General features: G+C 42.5%; 1 protein-coding gene across 1 annotated transcript in view; it reads right to left on the bottom strand.

Annotated features, from left to right (window-relative positions):
* Positions 1-14,330, bottom strand: part of LOC137562605 (venom factor-like) — a 316,987-nt gene that overhangs the window by 194,140 nt on the left and 108,517 nt on the right. Inside the window, exons 15-16 of the mRNA XM_068274109.1 lie at positions 10,375-10,504; positions 5,694-5,768 (exon numbers count right to left, since the gene is read on the bottom strand). Coding sequence (XP_068130210.1) covers positions 5,694-5,768; positions 10,375-10,504 — 205 coding nt within the window. The remainder of the gene's footprint in view (positions 1-5,693; positions 5,769-10,374; positions 10,505-14,330) is intronic.

Genomic DNA, 14,330 nt, shown 5'->3' with positions numbered 1-14,330 from the left:
CCCCCTGTCATGTTTCATGAGGGGCTAGAATTCCAGGATAGTATAAATACCCCCCAAATGACCCCATTTTGGAAAGAAGACATCCCAAAGTATTCACTGAGAGGCATAGTGAGTTCATAGAAGATATTATTTTTTGTCACAAGTAAGCGGAAAATGACACTTTGTGAGAAAAAAAAAAAAAAAGTTTCCATTTCTTCTAACTTGCGACAAAAAAAAATGAAATCTGCCACGGACTCACCATGCCCCTCTCTGAATACCTTGAAGGGTCTACTTTCCAAAATGGGGTCATTTGTGGGGTGTGTTTACTGTCCTGACATTTTGGTGGGTGCTAAATTGTAAGCACCCCTGTAAAGCCTAAAGGTGCTCATTGGACTTTGGACCCCTTAGCGCAGTTAGGCTGCAAAAAAGTGCCACACATGTGGTATTGCCGTACTCAGGAGAAGTAGTATAATGTGTTTTGGGGTGTATTTTTACACATACCCATGCTGGGTGGGAGAAATATCTCTGTAAATGACAATTTGTTAATTTTTATAACACACAATTGTCCATTTACAGAGATCTTTCTCCCACTCAGCATGGGTATGTGTAAAAATACACCACAAAACACATTATACTACTTCTCCTGAGTACGGCGATACCACATGTGTGGCACTTTTTTGCACCCTAACTGCGCTAAAGGGCCCAAAGTCCAATGAGTACCTTTAGGATTTCACAGGTCATTTTGAGAAATTTCGTTTCAAGACTACTCCTCACGGTTTAGGGCCCCTAAAATGCCAGGGCAGTATAGGAACCCCACAAATGACCCCATTTTAGAAAGAAGACACCCCAAGGTATTCCGTTAGGAGTATGGTGAGTTCATAGAAGATTTTATTTTTTGTCAAAAGTTAGCGGAAAAAGACACTTTGTGAAAAAACACAATTAAAATCAATTTCCGCTAACTTGTGACAAAAAATAAAATCTTCTATGAACTCGCCATACTACTAACAGAATACCTTGGGGTGTCTTCTTTCTAAAATGGGGTCATTTGTGGGGTTCCTATACTGCCCTGGCATTTTAGGGGCCCTAAACCGTGAGGAGTAGTCTTGAAACGAAATTTCTCAAAATGACCTGTGAAATCCTAAAGGTACTCATTGGACTTTGGGCCCTTTAGCGCAGTTAGGGTGCAAAAAAGTGCCACACATGTGGTATCGCCATACTCGGGAGAAGTAGTACAATGTGTTTTGGGGTGTATTTTTACACATACCCATGCTGGGTGGGAGAAATACCTCTGTAAATGGACAATTGTGTGTAAAAAAATCAAAAGATTGTAATTTACAGAGGTATTTCTCCCACCCAGCATGGGTATGTGTAAAAATACACCCCAAAACACATTACACTACTTCTCCCGAGTACGGCGATACCACATGTGTGGCACTTTTTTGCACCCTAACTGCACTAAGGGGCCCAAAGTCCAATGAGTAACTTTAGGATTTCACAGGTCATTTTTGTTTCAAGACTACTCCTCGCGGTTTAGGGCCCCTAAAATGCCAGGGCAGTATAGGAACCCCACTAATGACCCCATTTTAGAAAGAAAACACCCCAAGGTATTCCGTTAGGAGTATGGTGAGTTCATAGAAGTTTTTATTTTTTTGTCACAAGTTAGCGGACATTGATTTTAATAGTTTTTTTTTCACAAAGTGTCATTTTCCGCTAACTTGTGACAAAAAATAAAATCTTCTATGAACTCACCATACTCTGTACGGAATACCTTTGGGTGTCTTCTTTCTAGAATGGGGTCATTTGTGGGGTTCCTATACTGCCTTGGCATTTTAGGGGCCCTAAACCGTGAGGAGTAGTCTTGAAACCAAATGTCGCAAAATGACCTGTGAAATCCTAAAGGTACTCATTGGACTTTGGGCCCCTTAGCGTACTTAGGGTGTAAAAAAGTGCCACACATGTGGTACCGCCGTACTCAGGAGAAGTAGTATAATGCGTTTTGGGGTGTATTTTTACACATACCCATGCTAAGTGGGAGAAATATCTCTGTAAATGACAATTGTTTGATTTTTTTACACACAATTGTCCATTTACATACAAATTTCTCCCACCCAGCATGGGTATGTGTAAAAATACACCCCAAAACACATTATACTACTTTTCCTGAGTACGGCGGTACCACATGTGTGACACTTTTTTGCAGCCTAGGTGCGCTAAGGGGCCCAACGTCCTATTCACAGATCATTTTGAAGCATTTGTTTTCTAGACTACTCCTCGCGGTTTAGGGGCCCTAAAATGCCAGGGCAGTATAGGAACCCCACAAGTGACCCCATTTTAGAAAGAAGACACCCCAAGGTATTCTGTTAGGTGTATGGCGAGTTCATAGAAGATTTTATTTTTTGTCACAAGTTAGTGAAAAATGACACTTTGTGAAAAAAAACCAATAAAAATTAATTTCCGCTAACTTTTGACAGAAAATAAAATCTTCTATGAACTCGTCATACACCTAACAAAATACCTTGGGGTGTCTTTTTTTCTAAAATGGGGTCACTTGTGGGGTTCCTATACCGCCCTGGCATTTTACAGGCCCAAAACCGTGAGTAGTCTGGAAACCAAATGTCTCAAAATGACTGTTCAGGGGTATAAGCATCTGCAAATTTTGATGACAGGTGGTCTATGAGGGGGCGAATTTTGTGGAACCGGTCATAAGCAGGGTGGCCTTTTAGATGACAGGTTGTATTGGGCCTGATCTGATGGATAGGAGTGCTAGGGGGGTGACAGGAGGTGATTGATGGGTGTCTCAGGGGGTGGTTAGAGGGGAAAATAGATGCAATCAATGCACTGGGGAGGTGATCGGAAGGGGGTCTGAGGGGGATCTGAGGGTTTGGCCGAGTGATCAGGAGCCCACACGGGGCAAATTGGGGCCTGATCTGATGGGTAGGTGTGCTAGGGGGTGACAGGAGGTGATTGATGGGTGTCTCAAGGTGTGATTAGAGGGGGGAATAGATGCAAGCAATGCACTGGCAAGGTGATCAGGGCTGGGGTCTGAGGGCATTCTGAGGGTGTGGGCGGGTGATTGAGTGCCCTAGGGGCAGATAGGGGTCTAATCTGATAGGTAGCAGTGACAGGGGGTGATTGATGGGTAATTAGTGGGTGTTTAGGGTAGAGAATAGATGGAAACACTGCGCTTGGGTGGTGATCTGATGTCGGATCTGCGGGCGATCTATTGGTGTGGGTGGGTGATCAGTTTGCCCGCAAGGGGCAGGTTAGGGGCTGATTGATGGGTGGCAGTGACAGCGGGTGATTGATGGGTGGCAGTGACAGGGGTGATTGATGGGTGGCAGTGACAGGGGGTGATTGATGGGTGATAGGTGATTGGCAGGTGATTGACAGGTGATCAGTGGGTTATTACAGGGAAGGACAGATGTAAATATTGCACTGGCGAATTGATAAGGGGGGGTCTGAGGGCAATCTGAGCGTGTAGGCGGGTGATTGGGTGCCCGCAAGGGGCAGATTAGGGTCTGATCTGATGGGTAACAGTGACAGGTGGTGATAGGGGGTGATTGATGGGTAATTAGTGGGTGTTTAGAGGAGAGAATAGATGTAAACGTTGCGCTTGGGTGGTGATCTGATGTCGGATCTGCGGGCGATCTATTTGTGTGGGTGGGTGATCAGATTGCCCGCAAGGGGCAGGTTAGGGGCTGATTGTTGGGTGGCAGTGACAGGGGGTGATTGATGGGTGATAGGTGATTGGCAGGTTATTGACAGGTGATCAGTGGGTTATTACAGGGAAGGACAGATGTAATTAATGCACTGGCGAATTGATAAGGGGGGGGGGGTCTGAGGGCAATCTGAGCGTGTGGGCGGGTGATTGGGTGCCCGCAAGGGGCAGATTAGGGTCTGATCTGATAGGTAACAGTGACAGGTGGTGATAGGGGGTTATTGATGGGTGATTGATGGGTAATTAGTGGGTGTTTAGAGAAGATAACAGATGTAAACGATACATTTGGGAGGTAATCTGACGGCGGGTTTGCGGGCGATCTAATGGTGTGGGTGGGTGATCAGATTGCCCGCAAGGGGCAGGTTAGGGGCTGATTGATGGGTGGCAGTGACAGGGGGTGATTGATGGGTGATTGACAGGTGATTGACAGGTGATTGACAGGTGATCAGGGGGATAGATGCATACAGTAAACAGGGGGGGGGGTGGTCTGGGGGGGGGGTCTGGGGAGAATCTGAGGGGTGGGGGGTGATCAGGAGGGGGCAGGGAGCAGGGGGGGGGGGATAAAAAAAAAATAGCGTTGACAGATAGTGACAGGGAGTGATTGATGGGTGATTAGGGGGGTGATTGGGTGCAAACAGGGGTCTGGGGGGTGGGCAGGGGGGGGGTCTGATGGGTGCTGTGGGCGATTTGGGGCAGGGGGGGTAAAAAATCAGTGTGCTTGGTGCAGACTAGGGTGGCTGCAGCCTGCCCTGGTGGTCCCTCGGACACTGGGACCACCAGGGCAGGAGGCAGCCTGTATAATACACTTTGTAAACATTACAAAGTGTATTATACACTTTGTATGCGGCGATCGTCGGGTTAACATCCCGCCGGCGCTTCCGTATGGCCGGCGGGATGTTGCGGCGGGTGAGCGGCGCCAGGCGGAGGCGGAGGATCGCGTCACGGATGATGCGATCGCTCCGCCCATGCCCCTACAAGGACCGCCGCCATTTGTCAATACGGCGGTCCTTGCGGGGTGCACTTCCCGGCCGCCAATTGTACATACGGCGGTCGGGAAGTGGTTAAACATTACATCCTTAGTGGATGCATAGAAATTAAAACTGCAAAATTTAAAAAAAGAAAAAAAAAGGTCACCTTTAGGAGTAGGAGGAGAGATACAATTTTTTTATCTCATCAGTTTATTTTAACCTCGGTTACCTTTAAAGGAAATATCAGCCACAAAAGCAAAAATGAGACCTACTTACCCGGGGCTTCCTCTGGCCCCTGGAAGCCGATATGTCCCTTGCCGCAGCTCCGGTGTCTCGGGGTCCCCTCCATTGGAGATGCCGACCTCACCAAGTCAGCATCTTCTGCGCCTGCGCGAGTGCCGCTCGTGATCGTGCTCACATGGTCTGGAGTGTACTGCGCAGGCACAGAACTACTGAGCCTGTGCAGTACACTCTGAACCACGTCAGCATGACCACGAGTGGCTCTCGTGCAGGCCCTAGTAGATGCTGACCTGGCGAGGTAGACGGGACTCTGAGACACCGGAGCTGCAGCAAGGAACATATCAGCTGCCAGGGGCTGGAGGAAGCCCTGGGTAAGTACTTCTCATTTTCACTTTTTTGCCTGATATTTCCTTTAAAGCACAACAGAACTTAACTCAAAGCTGTTGTTGACTTTTACTTATCTGGGACTTCTTTTAGCCCCCTGTGGTGCGTAAAGTCCCTCAACTTCTCCTGGATCCCCTTGTTCTCCTGTTGGCAGCTTTGTAAGATCTGCGACTTGAAGTCCAGTCACGCCTACTGTCCATGAGTTCTTCTCAATTGCGCTCCCCATCACCCAACCACGTGGGGCTGGAAGAATCTCCAGGTAAGTAAGTCCACAGTTTTGAGTACAGTACAGCTTTAAAGTGACCCTCTTTGTTGGAGCGATACAGCTTTTCTTTACCTGCTTGGAGAGGAGAAATACAGACACCAGGACAGATTGAATAATCTAGCTTTGGGTTCGGTTTTACCTTGAGCGTCCTTTGTTTGAATTAAAGCCGCGGTGTCACGCCTTCTGCGCTTTTTGGTCCCATGGCATAGAGGCTCTGTTTAGTGAAAGAGAAGTAAATTAAACTGGTTGAAGTGAAGCAGATATGCAGGTCTTCTGGTTCATCTTAACAGAGACCTAGAGTATAGACTACACATGACTTTAGTTCCAAGCAAGCTCCTGCTCTGACACATTACCCTGATCAGATCAATTCACTGGGGGGATGGCTTGTCGGCTATACTTACCACTGCCATAGCTCACAATAAAAATGTGTGGCTGTTGGTGCTCCAGGTCCTGACCTTTACTTGGGCACCGATGATTGGCTTTTGAAGAATTGCTACTCAGCTAGTGAGTAGCTGAGTACGCCAACCCTTGGTCAATCAATAATTGGTGCTCAGCTCCTAAGAAATAGGGATGGTTGGAAATGCCGATTTCCGATCCTGTGTAAATACCGATTGCTGCAAATGCTTTAACGATTCTGTGGATTTGCATGAGAATTGGAATTTCTGATATCTATATCCACTTGAAGTTTTTTGGGCCCTTTTTGTTAGTAAAGTTATATTTCTTTTCTTTAAAAAATTGTTTTTGGCGGAATAAGCTATATTTTGTGGGTGTCCACTATTATGGGGACATCCTTGATACACTATCAAATTAATTGTTTAAATTCTTCTGAGTTGGAAGCCTTGGACCAGTACTGCTGAGCATTTCTGAGTAATGTGACTGGCCTAAGATTTTCCGCATAGGTTTACTGTGGAAATCGAAATACCATGAACATTTTGAGCCAACATTTTAAACATTTTAGGCCAATCACAAGACTCAGTAAAATGCGGTATTATCCGAGTCTTGAGATCTAAAATCTAAAATGTGCAATACATGAAACATGCGCGGAGCACTCCCGGGGGAGGGGGGGGGGAGATCAGGGTGTGAGCTGCTCAGGGCTGTGCATGCGCAGTAGCTGCTGTCTGGCGGTGGCCAGCCAGATTTGCAGGGGTTTCCGCTGGCTGCTGGAGGTACTTGGACAGATGTTGTGGTCACAGGATGACTCTAGGGTGCTGCAATAAGCCCCAGGTAAGTTTAACTGATTTTTAATTTTCAGTTATTAAAGTAATTCTTTACAAAAATGCAAAGGAAAAATAGTTTCTAAACTCAGAAAAAATAGTTTAAGAAATATTTTTCCTTTGCATTTTCAAAATCAATTATCTCAAACTACAAGCTACTTTTAAAAAAGAACTTCTTCTCTGCTCTAAAAGATATGTAACAGTCAGGGGAAAACACAGGATGTTTAACCAATTTTAGTTCCTGGACGTAGAAACTACGTCCAGGAACCATGCGTGCTCCCGCGGCTGATCGCGCGTGTGCATGCGCGCTCCCGGCCCACGGTTTGTTAGCCAGGTAATCAGTGAATCGGGCTATGGTGCCTGATCACTGATTCCTCTCCCCCGCTGAAAAAGCGATAGCTTCTCTCAGAAGCTTCGCTCTTTCTGGCTGTAGCGTCTCCCATGCGTCTCCCTAAGCGTATGTTACGCTTAGAGTGACGTCATGTAAACAAACTCATGGCCGCCATCTTGTGGCCAAAAAGTAATACTACAACTAAAAGTAAAACAAATAAAAATCAACACACATTTACATTATAAATCTATTGTTTACATCCCACCCTCCCAAAACTACCAAAATAAAATGTTTAATATAAAAAAACAAAAACATTGCAATAAAAAAAAACATGTAAATATTTACCTAAGAGTCTAAAATGTTTAAATATCAATGTAAAGATGAAATATTTTTATATTTTTTTTATTTTAAACTTGTAAATAGTGATAGATGCAAAACGGAAAAAATTCACCTTTATTTCCAAATAAAATATTGTCGCCATACATTGTGATAGGGACATAATTTTAACGGTGTAATAACCGGGACATATGGGCAAATACAATACATGAGTTTTAATTATGGAGGCATGTATTATTTTAAAACTATAATGGCTGAAAACTGAGAAATAATGATTTTTTCCCATTTTTTTCTTATTCTTCCTGTTAAAATGCATTTACAGTAAAGTGGCTCTTAGCAAAATGTACCCCCCAAAGAAAGCCTAATTGGTGGCAGAAAAAACAAGATATAGATAAGTTCATTGTGATAAGTAGTGATAAAGTTATAGGCTAATGAATGGGAGGTGAACATTGCTCAAGTGAAAACGACGGAATGAGAATGGGTTAAGGGGGAATCCTAAAAGGTCTCCCTCAGCTACACACAATATAGTATAATAACATGATAGGACATCATGCTGGGTACACATAATGCAATTTCCCGACCGACCGATAACGGTATTGATCAGGAGCAGTTTGGATACAGGTAACAATGGGGACAGCTGACATTGCTAATAAAGGGGAAAGTGAAGCATGGGCTGTGCTCATACCTGACTCTGTTGAGTTCCACAGTGCTGCTCAATCCTCTGTACACAGCCTGCTCTTCCATCCAAAGTTAACTGTAGCAGGGAAAGAAAGGGGGCGGGGCTGTGAGCTGCAGGATACCTGCAGATATTCTGGTGTCTCAACTTGTGCCTGTCCCCAGACACTGTGACAGGTGCTAAGTGCCAATTGCCACGTTCCGTGTCCGGCATGCCCCTGGCACATGTTACACCTGCTGTTGCTGCATTGCCCTGCTCCTGCTGCCTGTGCAGCTCCCACCTTCAGGCAAGGGTGCCACAGGCCTTGATACCACCTATATTCAACCCAAAATACAATTGCTGTGTAATTTTTTGGAGGTGTCTTTGCTCAAAACTGCCATGTCCCAGTCGTGCGGTTGGACTTTGGACACAATGTAGGCTGCATGACCGCTGTCTGGAACCTAGGTCTAATGTTAATTGACAGCCATTTTTTGGGGGGATTTTAAGTCCCCACATCCTCAATTAGTGTTCCCCCTAAAAAAATAATGATGCTACATGCCTCATTTACCCTAAAAAAAGTTTTTAAAGCAATTTAAAGGGCACTTCCGTTTTTTCTATCCGGATATCCGAATCCACCCGGATAGCCCGGATAATGCGTTCGGATATCCGCATGAATGCGGATATCTGAAAGTTCGGATTCGGATACCCGATCCGGATCTGGATATCTGGGTATCCGGATCCGGATCAATTCGGATTTTGAAAAGGGGTATCCGAGCACCCCTGCTACCAATATTTTAACTGTTGGCAGTACCCAGTGCCCAAGTGAATGGGCACCTTGACAATATGTACACACACTGATCAGTCATTTATATATTCGTGTGGCATGGCATGTATGACGGTTTGATAATTAACAGCACTCTTGATTACTCATTGACTGATAAAAATTATGTTTTATTGGTCATTTTAGATTTTCCTGCAGAAGAATTTGCTTCCAATTAATTGATAACCCAGTGGGCTTCAGTGTACTAGTCCTGTCTCCAGTGATCTCTAAACATCTGCTTTGGGGATATAATCAGTTCAGAAAAACCTGGATTGATTTTTTTTCTATAGTTATCTGCTAAGTTGAGGTAAAGACCGAGCCTTGACCTGGACCATGCTGGGAGTGGGACACAGGTGCCTATTTGTCATTGCTCTCGCTAGGAGGGCAAGGACCCTTCAGTCCTTCTCTGCCACCCCATCATTTTGTTGGTTTACACACAGAGAAAATTAGGGGAGGTGTCAGCAATGGGTTCTTAATAAGACTTCAGATTGTCCAAATGTGTTGCCAACAACACAGGACAGCCCCCTACCATGTCCTACCCCCTTTTGATATCAGCTTTGCTCTTGAAGCTAAACTTTAAGCTACCCCAAAGCCTTAAAGTGCACCTGTAAAAAAAGTGCCTCAAAGGAATACTCACCTCAATAGAGGAAAGCCTCTGGATAATCCTCCACCTCCTCCAGAAGATGGAGCTGTGCCAGATTTCATAATCAACAGAGCCATAAAGCTGCAACCAATAGTTCCTATGATGGACTATGTCTGACATTGGTGCTATGGTGGAAAATGCCAATACTGGACATAGTCCGATATAGGATTGAAAAGGGTTAAGACATTTAATCTCTCTCTCCCCCCCCCCCCCTCCCCATTAAAAAACCAGCATCCTTACCTCTCATTATCCTGTCCTGACCTCATGCAATAAGAAACCATTTTTCACTGCTCTTTTATTTAAACCAGGGATGTCAAACCGGTCCTTCGAGGGCCGAGCTCCTCACACATTTTTGACACAGCTCAAATTAATTGATGGGTCTGAATCAGGAAAGGTGTGGTCCATCAGGTATAACACATTCCTCTCTTTCTCAGACCATCCTAAACACTGGCATGGATCTGGCCCTCCAGGCCTGGAGTTCGACACCTGTGATTTAAACTTTTTATAAAGACAGTGGGGAGGATGTGGGAAGGTTTTTTTTTTTGTTTTTTTTTGCTTTACACAGTGAGCAGGGACAGGACGAAAAGACTCTGTTAAGCTGTAGCTGCAGTGAGAGCCATAACGTGTTCCTCTTTATGGCTATCACAGGAAGTGGAGGAAGTGGGTGGGCGAGGAAAGTTATGTACACACAGAGAAGGAGTGGATGTTGCATCCTTCCAGCTTCTCATTGACTACCTCATGGGTGTGATAGTGGAACAGGATGATAGTTTTTTTCTTATTTATTTTTATGCAGTCCAAGCCTAAAAGTGGATTGTGATCACCTGATCTCTGAAGTGTTGAACCATGGAAGTTGTTGCCTAGAGCCAGACCGGCATCATAAAACACTCCTGCAGCATCAGCACCGCCCCCCGGGGTACAGCCAACGTCGTACTTCTCCACCGAATCCCACACCTTTACAAAGATAGAAGAACTGATGTTTATGCATGTCAGATTTCACATCCGCATTATAGCCTAAGACAAACTTTATCATCATCATCAATATCAACAACATGAAATAAATGTTTAACCACTGTAGAAAACTAGGAATCGCCACCCTTGTCTGTAATGTTTCCATTATTTTAGCATTTTATTTCCTCCGTAATTTTTGCCTCATCACTGAGATGCTAATGATTTCAAGTTGATGCCAAGTTTATGTTTTTTTTTTTATTTCAGCTTGAAATTGAACACATCAAAAGTGGTGGCTGATAATTACTATTGTTCCAGCCAGTTCCAAGCTGCATACAGTTGCATTCAATGAACATGCCATCATCTTCCCTCAATTAATGTATCAACTTGAATGTATTGACATCTCACTGTCCATCAAACTACACATATGGTTAGGCTTGCAGTGGCAATGGACAATATATGTATCAACAATGACAGTTAATAGATAACCTTTGCTTACAAATCGTAGAACATCATTCAAGCATAATACAACTCATGACGCTGAAAACCTCTCTGTTTGCTCAGATAAAGCCTGGTGTATTGTGTGACCAACAGGCATGGGCAGGCACACCATATGCTTGTACAGGCTAGACCAATCTATCACATACACCTTATTCAAGTGAAAGCATTGCACACACGCAAGTTTAAACTCAGCTGAGAGGGGGCAATAATGACCGTGCATCATTTTTTTTCCATTTCCCACACTCTGAACATGTATATAAATGTGTTTATTTTATTTTTTTTAGATTTAGAGTATGGAAAATAATAATAAAAATGATGTGGGGTCCCTCCTCCCGAGCCTCTTTAACCCCTTGTCCCCCATGCAGGCTGGGATAGCCAGAATGAGGAGCCCCAGCTATCCCAGGGGTTAAAGAAGCTTGGGAGAGGGGGCCCCATGTCATTTTTTTTTATTTCCCACATTCTGAACAATGTGTTTATTTCATGTTTTAATACATTTAGAGTGTGGGAAATAAAAAAATGACATGGGATCCCCCTCCCGTGCCTCTTTAACCCCTTGTCCCCTATGCCAGCTGGGATAGTCAGAATGTGGAGCCCCAGCTATCCCAGCCTGCATGGGGACACAAGGGGTTAAAGAGGCTCGGGTGGGGGGACCCCCTGAGCCAATCCATTCTTGTCCGGTGAGAATGATCACTGTTTTTGGTCAAAAACAGTGATCATTCCCGATCATGCCACCGCGCTCCCTCCCGCTCGCTCATTTCTGCCGCTCTCGCTGCTGATCATTAGATTAATGAACAGGAATTTTGTTCCAATTCATTCATCTTGCTTCTAGGCCCATGTGATTGCAGGCATCAATGAGATGCCTGAATCAATTCCGACGTAACATAGCTACGCATTACTTCCTATTTAGCATATTTATTGTATGCTTATAGTAAATAATGTGACAACTTGTGGCCAAAAAGTAAAATTACACACCTACTCACATTAGAGAATAATTAATATGTATGTCAAGAGGGTATATTATTAAATGTTAAATTATGTGTTTAAAATTAGTGGTGGATGTAAAACTGAAAAAAATGCACCTTTATTTCCAAATAAAATATTGTCCCCATACACTGTACTAGGGATATAATTTAAACATTGCAATAACCGGGACAAATGGATAACTTAGCATATTGTACCACCCAAAGAAAGCCTAATTGGTGGCGAAAAAAACAAGGTATAGATCATTTTGTTGTGACAAGTAGTGATAAAGTTATTGAGGAAAGAAAGGGAGGAGTGCTAAAATGTGAAAACAAACCGTGGCCTATATGCTACCGTAATTAAAACCCACACATTTTATTTGCCCATTTGTCCAGGTTATTGCAACATTTTACATTTTTACCTAGTACAATGTATGGCGTCAATATTTTATTTGGAAATAAAGGTGCATTTTTTCAGTTTTACATCCACCCCTAATTAAAAGTCCATAATCTATAAAGTAATAGTAATATACCCTCTTAACATATATGTTAAAAAAAAGTTCAGTCCCTAAAGTAACTATGTATTTTATTTTTTTGTAATTTTTTCCCCCAAACATTTTTGGGGTAATTATTGGGGAGTGTGGGAGGTCAGGGGTTAATATTAAAATTAAAAAAGGTCAAAATAGGGCTTTTATTGAAAAAAAAGGTAGATGTAATTATGCTATTTGGCCACAAGAAGTCCTCGCTGCTGACTTCCTTGTGTGTGGTATTACTACGCAAACAGGAAGCGATGCATGGACGGCTTTTGTGAATGACGGCGCCGTCTCATAGATGGCTGCGGTCATTCACACGGGGACTTAAATCAATGAATGGGAACCGTTTTCTAGCCGCCAATGATCAGCAGTGGTAATGAATGCTGGGGGCAAGCAGGAACACGCTGTGGGAGGGACATAGTAGCTATGTCCCTGCACAGAGTTATGGCATTTTTCAGGGATATAGTTACTCGTCCCAGGGGAGGGGAAGTGGTTAAATATTGCTCTGTGGCTTTTTAACTAATCAAAATGTTCATTTGAGACTGAAAATAAAAAAAAATCACAAGATCGTTTCAAATGTACTTTAGTCACAAGGTCTCACAGCACATATATATATATATATATATATATATATATATATATATATATATATATATATATATATATATATATATATATATATATATATATATTATATATATATATATACACATATATATATATATATATATATATATATATATATTATATATATATATATATATATATATACACATATATATATATATATATATATATATATATATATATATATATATATATATATATATATATATATATATATATATATATATAAATTATATATATATATATATATATATATACACACATCAAAAGTTTGGACACACCTTCTCATTCAAAGAGGTTTCTCAAGACTACCTCTTGAAGCTCATCAAAAGCTGTAATCAAAGCAAAAGGTGGCTACTTTGAAGAACCTAGAATATGACATATTTTCAGTTGTTTCACACTTTTTGGTTATGTACCATACTTCCACATGTGTTAATTCATAGTTTGGATGCCTTCAGTGTGAATCTACAATGTTCATAGTCATGAAAATAAAGAGAAGGTGTGTCCAGACTTTTGGTCGGTACCATATATATATATATATATATATATATATATATATATATATATATATATATATATATATATATATATATATATATAGACATTATGTCCTTGAATTAGCTGGAAGAACCATAAACAAACCTATATTATGAGAAGTGAGATGTTTTGGTCTTCAGGCATTTCAGAATGCAAACAAAAATCATAGCAAGGGTTTTTCCTAGTCTATATATATATAAGAGTAAGTGCCTCAACCTTCAAGCAAGAAGAAGAAGTAGTGCCCTGCCCCCAGGGCCGGTCCAAGCAAGAAGAAGGGGCTGGTCCAAGCAAGAAGAAGAAGTAGTGTCATATCAAACCAAGGGCAAAGAGGGATAATTTGCATATTCAGTAGCAGTGCATTGTGGGTAACCACAAATGTTCACTTATAGCTGAATTATTGCAGATTTGCTTCTGTTTTAAGAAGGAAAATTACACCAAGCTTTGCTTTTTTTAGTAGGAGGGCTTTTTGGTCTCTTTTATCCTCCTATACATTCTTAATAGTTTGGGTCACCCTGAGCTGCTTGGTTACTCTGTTGTACTGGTCCAAGCCCTATCTCATACAGCCATATCAATCCCTGCTATGTACTGATGAGAACTAAACATCTGAAATAGGCTGTCACATGTGGGTTCGAATATGACTGTGTAAAACTTAAAGCTATAGGCTTGCTTGACTTA

The sequence above is a fragment of the Hyperolius riggenbachi genome, chromosome 3 (genome assembly GCF_040937935.1).
Source record: "Hyperolius riggenbachi isolate aHypRig1 chromosome 3, aHypRig1.pri, whole genome shotgun sequence".
Taxonomy (NCBI): Eukaryota; Metazoa; Chordata; class Amphibia; order Anura; family Hyperoliidae; genus Hyperolius; species Hyperolius riggenbachi.
The sequence above is the reverse complement of the archived record's forward strand: the minus strand, read 5'-3'. Positions and strand labels throughout refer to the sequence as shown.